At 38.5% G+C, this 15452-nt stretch overlaps 1 protein-coding gene across 2 annotated transcripts; it reads left to right on the forward strand.

The window, feature by feature from the left end:
* The first annotated feature begins 3506 nt into the window (after positions 1-3506).
* On the forward strand, positions 3507-14382 carry LOC109418044 (shematrin-like protein 1). 2 transcript variants are annotated; one of them, XM_019692207.3, is made up of 3 exons: positions 3507-3668; positions 13488-13740; positions 13809-14382. In XM_019692207.3, exons 1-3 carry the CDS (start codon positions 3651-3653, stop codon positions 13859-13861), a joined length of 324 nt encoding a protein of 107 aa, XP_019547752.1. In that variant the 5' UTR covers positions 3507-3650; the 3' UTR covers positions 13862-14382. The 2 variants fall into 2 exon arrangements, with proteins under 2 accessions (XP_019547752.1, XP_019547753.1); XM_019692208.3 differs by having other exon boundaries at positions 3508-3668; positions 13488-13737.
* Positions 14383-15452: the final 1070 nt, after the last annotated feature.

Consider the following 15452-nt stretch of genomic DNA (forward strand, 5'->3'; position numbering starts at 1 on the left):
GAACAATAGTTCGCCAACCAGCAGCAACAGCAGCAGCAGCCCAAACAAGCGAAATGACATTGAAAAATGTGCCATGCCTACCTACCAGTCTATACACCACCGACGGACGATCATCGACGTCCACAGGGAGGCCAACTAACCGCAACATTGCGATTTACCTGTGCGCGCGACGACATGACACACGCTCGTGCTCCCCATATGCTGCGGGCTGGCGCGGCGGGCGTACTCGCGCGCGCGCGCCTCCAAGATGTTCGTTCCAGCTGCATGCAGCAAGCAGCACCATTGACTGTGGCATCTCAGTGGGGAAGGGCGTGGGGTGTAAGGGCTGGTCTGTGGGAAAGAGGTGCTCGCAGTAATCGTCTAATCAAATCATCGCGCTCACTATCGGCACTAGGGTATGACATATTTTATGAACGGTGGTAGAAGCCAAAAGTTTGTTCTAGCTTATTATATATTTTCAGTCATAATAATTATTATGTTTTTTGTCGTTTTATATTTATTTACTACTAACTTCTGTTGTTTCTCTTCTGCATTGTTTTCTTGCTTCCTTACATCTTTTATATTCTACCTGTCAGATTGTTTCTTCTTGCTTATCTCCTGTATTTCTTTTAATTTCTCATATCTTCTTTTCATCTTCTGCCTCCCTTCTATCTACTTTGTTATATTTAGTTATTTTATATTCTATCTTTTATTTTTTTTCCTTGTATGTTCTATATATTATTGTTTTATATATTGCTTCTAGCTTCTATCCCCCAGCTCACAGCTTTTAGTTTTTAGTTTCTGACTTCGTGTTTGTTGTTTCTAGCTTATGGTTATTACCTTCTTGCTTCTCGTTTCTAACTTCGAGCTGCGTATTTCGAGTTTTTAGCTTCTAGCTTCTATTTACTAGCTTCTTACTTCTTTTTTCTTGCTTCTACCTTCGAGCTTCCAGCTTCTGGTTTCTAGCTTACAGCTTCTAATTTCTAGCTTTTAGTAACTATATTCTTATTTCGTCCTCCTTTCTCTTGTTACGCGCTTCTAGCTTCTAGTTTCTAGCTTAATTTCTAACATCGAGTTTCTAGTTTCTAGCTTCTATAGTTACAAGCTTCTCGCTTCTTTTTTCTTGCTTTAAGCTTCAAGTTTCTAGCTTCTAGTTTCTAGTTTCTAGCTTCTTGCTTCGAGCTTTGAAATTCAAACTTCTAGTTTCTAACTTCTAACTTCTAACTTCAAGATTCTAACTTCAAGGCTCTAGCATCTAGCTTCTATCTTCTAACTTCGAGTTTCTAGCTTCCAGTTTCTTGTTTCCAGCTTCTAACTTCTAGCATCGAGTTTCTAGCTTCGAACTTCGAGATTCGAGCTTCTAGTTCCTAGTTCCTAGCTTCTTGCTTCGAACTTCAAGATTCCAGCGTCTAGTATCTAGCTTCTATCTTCTAACTTCGAGTTTCTAGCTTCGAACTTCTAGTTTCCAGCTTCTAACTTCTAACTTCGAGTTTCTAGCTTTCAGCTTTTAGTTTTTAGCTTCTGACTTCGAGTTTCTAGCTTCCAGCTTCTTGCTTCTTGTGTCGAACTTTGAGATTCCAGCTTCTAGTTTGTAGCTTCTAACTTCTAACTTCGAGTTTCTAGCTACGAGCTTTTAGTTTCTAGCTTCTAACTTTGAGCTTCGTGTTTATAGCTTCTAGTGTCGAACTTCGAGCCTCTAGCTTCCAGCTTTGAATTTCTAGTTTCTAGCTTATAACTTCTAACATCGAGTTTCTAGCTTCTAAATTCGAGCTTCGAGTTTCTAGTTTATTGCTACGAACTTTGAGATTCCAGCTTCTAGTTTCCAGCCTATCGCTTCCAGCTTCTAGTTTCTAGCTTCTAACTTCTAGCATCGAGTTGCTATCTTCTATCTTCTAACTTTGAGATTCCAGCTTCTAGTTTCCAGCCTATAGCTTCCAGCTTCTAGTTTCTAGCTTCTATCTTCTAATTTTGAGCTTCTAGTTTCCAGCTTCTAAATTCTTACATCGAGTTTCCAGCTTCCAGCTTCTAGTGTCAAGCTTCTAACTTCTAGCATCGAGCTTCTAGCTTCCAACTTCTAATTTCCAGCCTATAGCTTCCAGCTTCTAGTTTATAGCTTCAATCTTCTAACTTTGAGCTTCTAGTTTCCAGCTTCTAAATCCTAACATCAAGTTTCCACCTTCCAGCTTCTAGTTTCTAGCTTCTAACTTCTAGAATCGAGTTTCTAGCTTCTAGCTTCGAACTTCGAGATTCCAGCTTCTTGTTTATAGTCTCTAGCTTCCAGCTCCTAGTTGCTAGCTTCTTACTTCTTATATCGAGCATCAAGTTTCTAGCTTCTGGCTTCTAGTTTCTAGTTTCTAGTTTACAGCTACTAGTTTCTATTTTCGAGTTTCTAGTTGCTAGTTTCTAGTTACAAATTTCTTGCTTCTAGCTTCGAGTTTCTAGCTTCTAGTTTCTAGTTTCTAGCGTCTCGCTTAGAACTTCGAGCTTCCAGCTTCTAGTTTGTCACTTCTAACTTCTAACTTCGAGTTCCCCGCTTCGAGTTTCTAGTTTCCAGCTTCTAACTTCTATTTTCGAGTTTCTAGCTTCCAGCTTCAAGTTTCTAGCTTCTAACTTCTAACATCGAGCTTCAAGTTGGTAGCTTCTAGCTTCTAGTTTCTAGTCTCTAGCTTCTTGCTTTTTGTTTTGTGCGTCTTGCTTCTAACTTTGAGCTTCAAGTTTCTAGCTTCTAGTTTCATCCTCCTATTTAGTATGTTGCTTCTGACTTCTAACTTCTGGCTTTTTGCTCCTTGTTTATGCTTGTTGCTTCTTGCTTCGAGTTTCTAGCTACTAGCTTCTTTCTTCTTGCTTTTAACTTCCAGCTTCTAGTGTCTACCTTGTAAATTCGAGCTACTTGCCTCTGGCTTCTAGTTTCTGGATTCTAGGTATTAGTTTCTAGATTCTTGTTGCTTATTTCGTGCTTCTTGCTTCGAACTTCGAATTCGAGTTTCTAGCTTCTTGCATCTAGTTTCTTGCTTCTAACTTCGAGCTTCTGGTTTGTAGATTCTACCTTTTAGTTTCTTACTTTTTGCTTCTAACTTCTAGCTTATAGTTTGAAAACTTCTTACTTCTAGCTTTTAGTTTCAAACTTTTATCTGTCTATCTTCCTTTCTATATCATGTATTCTATTTTCAACTATTACTATACAGGAATTTTCTAGTCTAAAGAAGCAAACGATCATCAAATTTTACCACAATTCATAAAACTGGCACACCCTAGCCGGCACCTCGCATTCCCCCTCATCCACGATCATCATTGGGATCAAACTTGACCGCGCGCTCGCTATTACCAGCGATAGAACTATGATTACTAAGTACCCTACTATAGGTAGTGGCCAACCATCGACCGACGGACCGACCGACCGACCAACCAACATACCGGCTGGTTAGTGGTTAGTGGTGGTGGTAGAACTAAACAGTAGTGACTAGTGTGATGGTTCTTGGATGGCGGTGCGGGTTCTCGCGCTTTCAGCTATATAAACGACCGGAAAACTTCTTATCAGGCAGTCAGTTCTCAAGCGCCAAAACAAACTTCAGCAGACTCCGGAGTCGATCCCGCAGTGTGTGCGTGCTAAGTGCAACAAAAACCAACAGCGTCCAGCCCCTCAAGTCAGAAAGCCGCATTAGGTCACAAAAATGGCATCGTTCAAAGCAGTGAGTGTTTTTTTTTTTGGTTTTCAATTGGGTGATAAGAGATCAGTGATAAAGGACTTTAATTGTGGAATAAAGGAAGATGCAATTGGTGCACTGTACACTGCGTTCGTCGCTTTGAAGTGCATTTAAATCTTTTGTGATCAGTGTTCAATGGAAACTGTTGTAGACTAACAAAATAGTGAAGGATATTGATTCATTTCCGGTCATTCAAAAAGATGTTTTTATGGATAACAAGGAAATTCAAATCCAAAGTAATCTGTGAATAGCTTTAACTTGTGTTTATTCATTAAGAACAAATGATTTAGACAAAGAGAACACGATATGTTCTGAAAGTCAAAACGTGATATTAGTTTGTTTGATATAAGAAATAAATGATCTGAAAATTATATCTAAAACGTATTCTTGAAACATCTAGTCAGGATCAAAATTTGATATTTGAAGATCAAATTTTTGTATGAACAAAAGTCTACGAGGAGCTGAGATGACCAAAATAGGGGGATTGTTTCAGGAATTTATGCACAGGTTTATGGAGATTTTCGGAGAGTTGCTGCCGTGAATCTTCCAGGGATTTCTCCGAAATTCCTATTGCAAACCCTTTCGGAATTCGTGGTGGGATTGACATTCTTGCTGCTATTGATCCAGTAATTTCTATTGGGGTTTTTTTTTAGAAATTTCTGATGGTGTTCCTTCCATGGATTGTTATAAGAATTCGTTCAGATATGTCCCTTAGATTTTTTCTAGGCATTCCTCCTGTATTAAGTACCTCCAGAAGTTTTTCTTGGGAATCAGAAACTCCTGCTGGAATTCCTTCAGATTTCCATGTAGGACTTTTCTCAGGATTTTTTACAGGAGATCCTCTAGGGATGTATCCAGAAATTTTCGCGGGGGTTTCTCCAATAATAACTCCACCTAGAGTTGCTCCGTGGATTCTTCCAGGGATTTTCCTCTTGGGATTCCTTCAGAAAATCCTGTTGAGATTTCTCCAGATATTCTGCCGCGGTTCCTTCCAGAGACTACTGTGGATATCTCAGGGGGTTTATTGAAAAAAAAAAAACCAATGGATGTCTTCAGTTCATTCTCCAGAAATTAATCCACCAATTTAACTCAGGGGATTTCTCTAAAGGGCTTCTTCCATGGATTTCTCGGGGGTTCCTATTGGGAATCCTCCACGGTTTCCTCGTGGTATCCCTACACTGGATCCCTGCAGGAATATCTCTTGTTATTGCTTAAAGAGATTTTAATTCTCCTGGAAATCAGGCTAGAATTTCTGAAGCCATTTCTGCTAGGATTCCTCCAGAACTTTTTCCAGGAATTTCTTCGTGCATTTCTCCAGAAATTTCATCTGGAATCATAACAGGGATTTCTTCAGAGATTTCAATAACAATTGCTCCAATGATTCTACAAGGAATCATTCCAGAAATTTTACAAGGGATTCTCCAGGGAAGGCATCTAGGGATTCCTTTAGAAAATACTTAACCCATATCCGCCCAGCGTCCTATTTATAGGACAGATGCCCCGAACGCCCAGCGTCCTATAAATAGGACAGTCCTTCTAATGTGAATATCTTCAGAATTATGCAAAATTCTAGAATACTTTCTTCAGAGAAGATGTTCTCCACACCCATACCTTGCTCATAGTGAACAATATAGTTTGTGACTGGGTCACTAGGTGGCGTAAACGATGCTGCAAAGATTACATATTGTCACGATCTATGAGCTTCATTTCCAATGTGAAAAAAAACATATTTCCCTAGAATCTTGACAATGGTTAATTATTTATAGTTCATTTCTTCGGCAGAATTGTTAATCAATGCATACAAAAGTCAATGTATGTATGATTGTATGTTTATATGTTTGTATGTTTGTCTATTTGTATGTTAATTTGTATGTACGTATGTATATATGTACGGATGTTCCGTCATAACTCTGGAATGCGTCAAGAAATTTCAAACAAATTAGGCATACACATTCCTTAGGATGTGGAGGTGGTAGTAGGGGTATTGGACTTCAAGATGGCGGCATAGGTTCCAAGATGCCGGTCACAAACTCCAGAATATATGCTTTTTGACGGCAATGCTGCTTCGGATACTATGCAATATGGGTATCTATCGATCGGGCTTCATAAGTAGAACTCAAAAATGAATATCCGACGCCATTTTGAAATCCAAGATTGCTAACCATATCCAAGATGGCGGCCATGGAATGGTAGTTTGATATATAATACCATGCAATATGGGTACCTATCGATCGGGCTTGATGAGTATTTAGAAGTCAAAAATCGATATTTTACGCCATTTTGAAATTCAAGATGGCGGACCATATCCAAGATGGCGGCCAAGGAATGATAGTTTAAGCTATGATACTATGCAATATGGGTATCTACCGATCGGGCTTCATGAGTAGAAGTCAAAAATCGATACTTGACTCTATTTCGATATCCAAGATGGCGGACCATATCCAATGAGAGTTTAAGCTATGATACCATGCAATATGGGGATCTATCGATCGGGCTTCATGAGTAGAACTCAAAAATGAATATTCAAAGCCATTTTGAAACCCAAGATGGCGGACCATATCGAAGATGGTGGCCATGGAATGGTAGTTTGAGCTATGATACCATGCAATATGGGTATCTATCGATCGGGCTTGATGAGTAAAAGTCAAAAATAGATATTAAACGTCATTTTGAAATCCAACATGGCGGACCATATCCAAGATGGCGGCCACTGAATAGTAGTTTGAGCTATGATACTATGCAATATGAGTATCTATCGATCGGGCTTCATCTGTAGAAGTCAAATATCGATATTTGACTCTATTTAGAAATCCAAGATGGCGAACCATATCCAAGATGGCGGCCACGGAATGGTAGTTTGAGCTATGATACCATGCAATATGGGTATCTATCGATCGGGCTTCATGAGTAGAACTCAAAAATGAATATCCGACGCCATTTAGAAATCCAAGATGGCGGACCATATCAAAGATGGCGGCCATGGAATGGTAGTTTGAGCTATGATACCATGCAATATGGGTATCCTTCGATCGAGCTTGATGTGTAGAAACTTAAAATCGACATTTGGCGCCATTTTGAAATCCAAGATGACGGATGATATCCAAGATTGCGGCCACAGTATGGTAATTTGAGTTATGATACCATGCAATACGGGTATCTATTGATCGGGCTTTATGAGAAAAGGGGCAGCGGGTCATGGTAGATGGTAGGGGAGTAGGTAGGGTAATCGGTGGAGCAGTTGGTCTGGTTGAGAGTTTGGGTGAAGGATAGAGTAGAGGGAATGGAGTAGAAGGTTAGGGTAGACGGAAGGGTAGACGCTAGGGAAGAGAGTAGGATAGAGAGTATGGTTGAGGGTGGGAAAAAGGTTAGGATAGAGAGTAGGGTAGACGGAACGATTAAGCACAATATAGACTAGAGGGTACGGTAAAGGATAGGGCAGTGTTTATGGTAGAGTATAGGGTGGAGGGCAGGGCAGATGGTAGGGTAAAAGGTTATGATAGAGCGTAAGATAGAGGGTTGGAATAGAGGGCAAGGAAGACAGGTAGGTAGAGGCTAGAGAGTGGGGTGCAGAATTGAGATGAGATTAGATGAGCTGAGGTTTTTTTTTCGAGATACCTTCAGGAATTCTTTCCAAGATTTATTCAGGCATTCCATTCGAGAATCTTCCCAGGTTTATTCTCGGGATTCCTTCAGGTATTGCTTCCGTTATCGCTGTACGGATTGCTCCGGAGTTCTCTTCAGGTATTTTTGCAGGGGTTGCTTTGGAGAATGCTGAAAGGATACTTTTAGTTATTCTTTTCTGCATTCCTTCCGGAATTTGTGCTGGAATTCCTTCAGAGATTCCTTCCCGGATTCCTGCTGTGACTTTTTAAGGGATTCCTCCCAAAAAAAAAATGAAAAGGTATAGATTTCTTCCGAGTTTTTTTTTTTTTCAGGCAATCTTAGATCATAGAGACATCTTCTATGATTCTTACAGGAATACCTGCTCAGCTTCTGCCCGGCAGGACCAGAAATCATCAGGAATAATTATCTCTCTCAGGATTCCATCAGATATTCTTTACTGGATTCCTTCAGGAAAAACTTCAGAGATTTCTGCCAGATTTGCTTTAGGAAATCCTGAGAGCATTCTTTCAGAATTTCTAACCACCGTTCTCTCATGGATTTCTGCTGCTACTTCACAGATTCATTTTAGTATACTTTCAAAGTGTTCTGTCGAAACAAATCCAGAGAATCCTAATGGAATTCTTTCTACGAGCCATTATCCTTGCTCGGGATTTATACAGCAGTTCCTCCCGTGATTTCTTCTGTGATTATTTCAGGAATTCCTATCAAGCTTTCAGCTGCGGTTCCCTCAGAATTCTACCACATATGCCTCTCAGAATTCCTTCAGTAAATCCTCCCGGGATTGATGGTGAACCTGGGCGTGTTAGTGGAATACTTGTAGTACGAGACACTGAAGACGACCTTATAGTTGAGGTCGAATTACGTATCTGTCAAAGGATACAAATTAAAAGGAACAGTACTTAACACGATTTTCTTTTTAAAACATACAACATTTCTGAAAAGTTTACGTAGTGAAGTACGTAAAGAGAGTTTGTGGGGTACTGAAGGAAAAACTCAATTACTTTATTAGAAATCATTGTCTGTGTAAAATCTAACTTCTACAGTATTTTAACGTTTGGTTATGCTACACATAGTGAGTACTCTTTATCTGATTTGTTAAAAAAAAAAAATAAATGTGAGAAATGTTGAACTCTGCAGTCGAAACTACATGAAATTACAAGGACTATGCATTGCATACTTTTAGGCGTTTATCGGGTTATATTTCTGCCCCAATTTATAAGTCCCTTTTCTATTCTTTTTGAGTGGTTATCATCTCTCTCACTTGTTTTGAGCTGTATTGTATCTGTACGGATCAGAATATAGCGATAGCGTAGAAGTTATGCTAAAATAGAACTCGAGAAAATTATCAGATATTGAGGACCTACAATGAAGAATTTTTTTGGAACTACACCTAGACTTCCATTTTTTTCGTCAAATCATGCTTATTTTATTGGAACTTGACCTTTGATAACAAGTTTATTTAAAGATTTAAATTGTGAGACACCTTGGGCGTTAACGGGTTAAGGGACTTCAACTGGAATTCCTTTAGAGGTTTCTACAGAGATTACTTACGGGCTTCCTTCAGGAAGAAATTACCCGAGAAATTATTTCATCCTGTAATTCACTGGGTATTTTCTCCGTGAATTCTTCCAGGGATTCCTCCAGAAATTTCAACTAGAATTTCATCAAGAATCTCTCCAGAGGTTTCTCTAAAAAATATTCCACAGAAATGTCCTTAAAGGTTTTTCTAGAGATTACTGCACACTCACACTGCTCGGCTGTGCAAATCTCGGTTTCTGAATTTTAACCGAGACTCAGCTAACAAGATGGTAGGTTGCTTAGCAACAGGGCGTGTTATACTGATTCTCGGCATTTATAAGCTGAGATCTCATGAACACATGTGGCTGACTACTCAGCTGTGCAAATCTCGGCATTCATAAACCGAGATTCGGCATTCTAAATTAAATGTGTGTGTATGAATTTATACACTGTTGGAATAACCCAAGTAACAAATCAAAGTCATAAATAAGCATGCATGCTGAATTATTGCTTGTTTATGGCTTTCTCAGCTGAACAGAAATAATTGCCGAAGAATAAGCTGGAATGATGCTACATTGTAAATAAACCAAAATGCAACATTTGGCACTTATGTGCACAGTGATTTATTCATAAGCTTAACAAACGTCAACTATTTTTGTTTGGTCGATTTTACTATATTAGCTTCGATGATATCTTAATAAGAACTTTTTTTACACGTTAAAAAAATTATATTCCACAGTTTCCGATAGTTGATTATGTATTGTGGTGTACATATGTCAATGCTTTTAATCTTCAATACTTCAACTATTGTGGATACTTTTTTTTATAGAGACTTTACCCTGAAGGGGCATTCGTCTCTAGAGTTGTGGATACTTTCAATAATGGTTTAACAGTAAGCTACATAAATAAATTCATGGTTTATTTGTTCGATTATCACCCTTCAATTGAACAATAATCATGATAACAGAGCAGTTCCCCACTTTTAAATATGAATTGTTTGTTGCTCATCAATGCAAAATATTTGACACATTTGATAATTTTCATAGCAATTTCAAATTTCTTTGGCGAAAATTTTCAATCCTCTATAAATCTGAATAATAATCTTTCACAGCTTTGAGAAGATTTCCAACTGATTTTCCTAATCCAGGATGGCGCAGACGGCTAGGCATGAGGCTCGGCAACGGCGAGTTCAAATCTCTATGTGTTTAGAAGAGAACAAAGTATTGTCCGTGCAGTTGAAACCCGGTATTTTCTTCTAGCGAAGTTGGATTTTTCTCCAAATCCGTGCGTCGGACCTAACTTCGAAAGTGGTGCGCTGTATAGCGGACCAGGTTTGCTATACAGCGCACCACTTCAGAAGTTAGGTCCGACGCACGGACATGGAGAAAAATCCAACGTCGCTAGTCGAAAACTCCGATTTTCATCTAAATTGAGAATAAACATGTTTACACAAATAGCATCTTGCATGTCAACAGGGCCGAATTTAGCGGCCACATTTAAGGGCTGCCTACAAAATCTAACTTCACGAATGTATGTAAATGGGGACCACAAAAAAAATCAAGTAGTGCAAGAAAGAAGAACTTCCAATTACCGTAAACTGGCAAGATGTTAGTGATATGTTGTGGTTCTGTTTACTAACTTTCAAAACATAAAACTTCTTTCAAAACTTGTCTTTTTTTATGTTTTGATTAGTCAGTATTGAGCAAATGTTAAATATGCTTTAACGGAAATCATAGAGAAAATCGCCGGAAATCTGTAGAATGGAATGCCAATAAGTTTCTGCTAAACATCTGTAAAGAATTCTTAGAAATTTGTTCAAGAATATCCCTTAGAAAAGATAACATTTCTAAGGAGTATTCTTGAACATATTTCGAAGAATTCTTTACAGAGTTCTTAAAAGAATTTCGGGAATTTTTATTGGAAATTTTGGTACTATAGGCTTTGGTTTTAAGTAATTTTTAAAGAAAATATGGTAAGAATTTTAGATAAATTATATTGAAGAGTTTCGTTCCGATTTTTTTTAGAAAAATTTACTTGAGTTTTTAAAATTTTCTTCTTGAATTAAGAATGTGGTGTTCATTGGGAAGTTCTGACAAAATCTATAAATCCCTTGAGGAAATGGAAGCAGAAAATTGTGACGAAAACCTAACAGATCTTGAGAAAAATTTAAATCGTTTTGCAAACATTTTCTGCAAAAATCGACTATAAATTCGATAGAGATTTCTTCTGTCTCAAAAATTTTCTAGGAATTCATCAGAAAACTGCAAGATAAAAAAACACAGAAACTTCATCCGGAACCTATCAGGCATTCTTGTAGAAATATTAATAAATATTTCCATCACAATTTACACCTAAAACTAACGAGTTTCCATTTCTTCGTGATGTTTCGTCAAAAGTCTAGTTGAAAGTTGTTCTGAGAGCTCATCAGAAGCTCCTTTAGAAGCTGTGCTATATTTTTATGTTCACGACCTACAAAAAACATGGTAGTCTACTATCAATTCCCTCATAGATTACATTAGGTATTAGAGCTTTTACAAAAAAGACCTCAGCGAAAGCACTAAAAAAATACAAGATTTTTTTCAAAGATTTCAATTTTTCTAGAAATCTTCTTAGGATGTCTATCGTTTATTCCGTTAGAGGGCGAAGATGTCGTTATTGATACAATCATCATCATTAAAAGTTCTTAAGCAGATTTCTCAATAATAACTGCAAGTTTCGTAGTTCAAATGTATTAACTTTATTGCGGATGAACACATCTTTCATTCAAGAATTTCAATTTTTAAAAACAAAGAAATTGAACTCAGATAACTGCTTTCAATTGTAAAGTTGATAACGATTATATCAATAACCACTTCTTCAAACTTAAATCATTGAATCTTATGCCACCACGAGAAACTCCCGAAGAGCGTTTCTTTACTTTATATAATGTCTTCTAACTTCATTACTTTTTTTCTCGATTGTGGGTCCAGAAAGAGGGCATCACAACACTATGGCCTCGCCCCACACACCACACCCCCACCCCACCTCCATTGGAAAATCCGGCTCTGCATGTCATTTTGTGTTTGTTTTCATTAGGTTATCATTGTTGATTGCTAGTTTGATATGGCGCTGAGCACAGGTTTCATCCAACTGTTAAGATGTCATGATGCATCACCAAGTTTTCAAACGAAGCATTGACTTTTTGCTTTTTAATGATTAATTTCCTCGCGATTTTGTAGTGATAAAAAACTGTCAATTCTGCAGCAACGCAACTGAAAAAGTATCATCACAATCACTGCGAGTGAGCATATAGGATGACACTTTTTCATACGAATATTCACTTTGGTGGCAGAGAATTATCACTTTGAAATTTCGAGCCCCATATCCAACACGGCTGCCGATGTTGATGATGCCGTAAAAAGCCTTAAGCCTGTATTGTGCTTAGAAAGAAGATTGCTGCATAGCTTCCCCACTTTTATTTGAACAACGTCTGGTTACAAGCTGTGATAAAATATTGTCAAACTATAAATCAATCGAATGTTGTTAAACATGTCATTGCAATTTAAGTTAAATGAGTAATTGTTCCTTGGATGCAATCAATCAAGTTTTTATCACATTCAAGGTATGTAACCCCTTAAAGCTTAACAATGTTCTAAAGTATGCTAATTCCATTGTACTGCTAAAATATCTTAGAGCAGCTGAACAAGGAGTTCTTACAGTTTGTTAATAATAAGTGAAATAGCGGCATCTTAAATATTGGAAACAGCTTGTCTTTTTATAAGGCAATTGATAAAGAGTTTTAGCCAACTTCATTTAAATTGCTGTTACATTTGTTATTCAATTAAGAGAAGTGTGGTGGACTGTTGTTGTTTTCACTGTTTATTCACCACTTTGTTTATCACATACCCTTGTCCAACTGCTGACAGTTTTGTGGAACATTTGTTAAACAGATGTGCATATTATTGATTCCAAATTGTTTCTTGGGATGTGTCATTAATCTAGGAATACTTACTGTTTTTCACAATACCAATCTTATTAACAAATGGAAATAAAATAGTAGGGGGATTCACTTTAACAGCGTAAATTGATTAAACTGATTCAACGTCGCGATCACCAAGGCAATCTTTGATTATTTTATTCGCAAAATCATAAAACATTTCAAATAAGCAGACAATCATGGCTTACGCAGCAATTTAATCTGTTTAGTGAGTACCCCTAGTATTTTTACAGCAAAAACATATGCATTTAACTTGATAGGCGATTAAGGTGTTATGGCCTAACTGGGACATATTTAAGGTGTCATAATGCGTCACTACGTTTTCAAACGAATCATTCTCTTTTTAATTTTCAATGATTGTTTGCCTCGCGTTTTTGAAGCGATAAAAAACTGTCAATTCTGCAGCAATGCAGCAGAAAAAGTATCATCGCAATCACTGCGAGTGAGTAAATATATGGGATGGTACTTTTTCATACGAATATTCGCTTTGGTGGCAGAGAATTACCACTTTGAAATTGTGAACCACATATCCAACATGGCTGCCCATGCTGATGATGCCGTAAAAAGCCTTAAATTCTCAACTTTTGCTAAATGTTCATGTGTTTTTCTAATTGACGATTTTACTCTTGTTTGCCGTGCCTTACCTAGCATTACTTAATGCATTATTTTACAATTCTTCCCAACAGACCATCCTATTCGCAGTCATTGCCCTGTTCGCCCTCGTATCCGCCATCCCAGCTCCACAGCAGCCAGCGGCCCGGCAACCAATTGAACCCCGCCCAGCTGGCGTTGGTCCTGCTGCAGCCGATGATCTGGAAGCAGCCTCCGAAGACAAGGACCTGAAGGGTGCCTCCTCGTTCGGCTACGGATACTACGGCTACCCTGGCTACGGTTATGGCGGTTACGGTTATGGCTATCCCGGCTACTACGGATATGGTCGTGAGTTCCCCTTCACGCCCGGTCCGCACCTTATCTTACCTTTCTACCTTTCTCTCCCGTTCACACAGGTGGATACCCGTACTACCGCTACGGAGGACTGTACGGAGGATACTGGTACTAAACGAGTCTGCCTCCAGCATCGATCCCGCCGATTTCGTGTCCCGTGATGCCTACGGCTACAGGGCACACCCGTGTTCCGTACCTGTGCTATCCATTTCCGGTTTCATCCCACCATTAGTTCTTCCATCGCATACTTGACCCACCAGAAGGCGCGAACCCAGCGCGCCAACAACGGCTAACAATCCAAAGGATTCGCAGTACTGCTATTGGCTTTGTTGTGAGCGAGCCGCCTTGTTCGATAATACCTCCCGCGTTTCCCAGTGGCACCCGGTGACGGGCGGCACCAGCTATGGAATTCCCTTTCGATTCCCACTAGTTGGGTAACCGAAGCACATGGAAGCCATTCGCGGCGTCCGCGTTCCGCATCGAGTGCCATGGGCCATCAGCCGTTTCTCCTTTGTTTGTTGTACTTAGCATCTGTTTTTGTGTATTCCAAATGCTGCCGAATTTATGAGAAAATGACAAAAAAAATACTTTTGTATATACCTTCTACGTTTTCTAATAAAAAATATTTAACTGAAATTCGAGCTATTTTTTCTTCTTACTGATATTACATCCCAATCGAGACAAATCAATATATAACACTCAGCCAAATAAACTTAAGATCACAGAGAAACAGACGTAACACTTAAAACAAATTTCATTAAGGCTCAAATAACCATCATTCAGTCATCAGCAATCATCAATTATTCAAAAGCAGTTTTCTTCCTAGAAATCCAAAAACCGCCGATGAGAATTATTTCACTGTTATCCTGATGCTGAGTAGAGTACATTGATAAATTTTCATTGAAATTGGTTGTGATTTCAGCGAAAAAATTGCTTTTGATATTCTGGTAAAGGATGATGGTTTGTTTCCTCTTAAAAAGCATCGTCACGAAAACGCAATCGCCCAATGCTAAATATGCTGTGCTTGGCCGGGCCACTAATAGGTGGCGGTAGTGAGCAAACGTCAAAAAGGAGCAAAAACGATTCCAGCGCCGCGCGTAGCCAATCGACCTACTATTGAATCAACCGTTAAAAAGGTGATCGATGGGAAGCGAGTAGAGTGTGACGTCTGTTTCTCTGTGTTAAGATTATCCTACTCATACTTCATACATCATACTTTCGAATGACTTTCATAAGGTCACTCTATGGCGTACACGGATAGATTGGAAAATGCTAAAATGCATAAAATCCTTACTAAAACCATATTCGATCTGCCCACCCTTTGGAATGCATATTTTTGTGGTTATTCATTCAATGCATATATTGGTGTTTTGCATTGGAATGCATATGTCAAATATATTTGTCGAAGCATATTTCAATTTGTTTTTGTTTTTTTTTTCTCAATTGCGATAAATAAGAAAAATGCAATAATTTCAGTTGAAGAATACAAAATACATAACAATTTTATTGGCTTAACCCTTAATAATATACAATAAATCTAACATGAAACTATATTAGCTGGAGATATTCATAAAAGCGACGAGTAGGTGCACCAGAAGCGTCTTCCGAGATTCCTCCACCGTTGTACGTTGCTCCATGTTTTGTGGATCAGTTTGTTGGCTAACACTGTATAAATGTGGCTTTCCGGTGGTGACGAGATCTGATAA

Source organism: Aedes albopictus, chromosome 2 (genome assembly GCF_035046485.1).
Source record: "Aedes albopictus strain Foshan chromosome 2, AalbF5, whole genome shotgun sequence".
In the NCBI taxonomy this organism is placed as follows: Eukaryota; Metazoa; Arthropoda; class Insecta; order Diptera; family Culicidae; genus Aedes; species Aedes albopictus.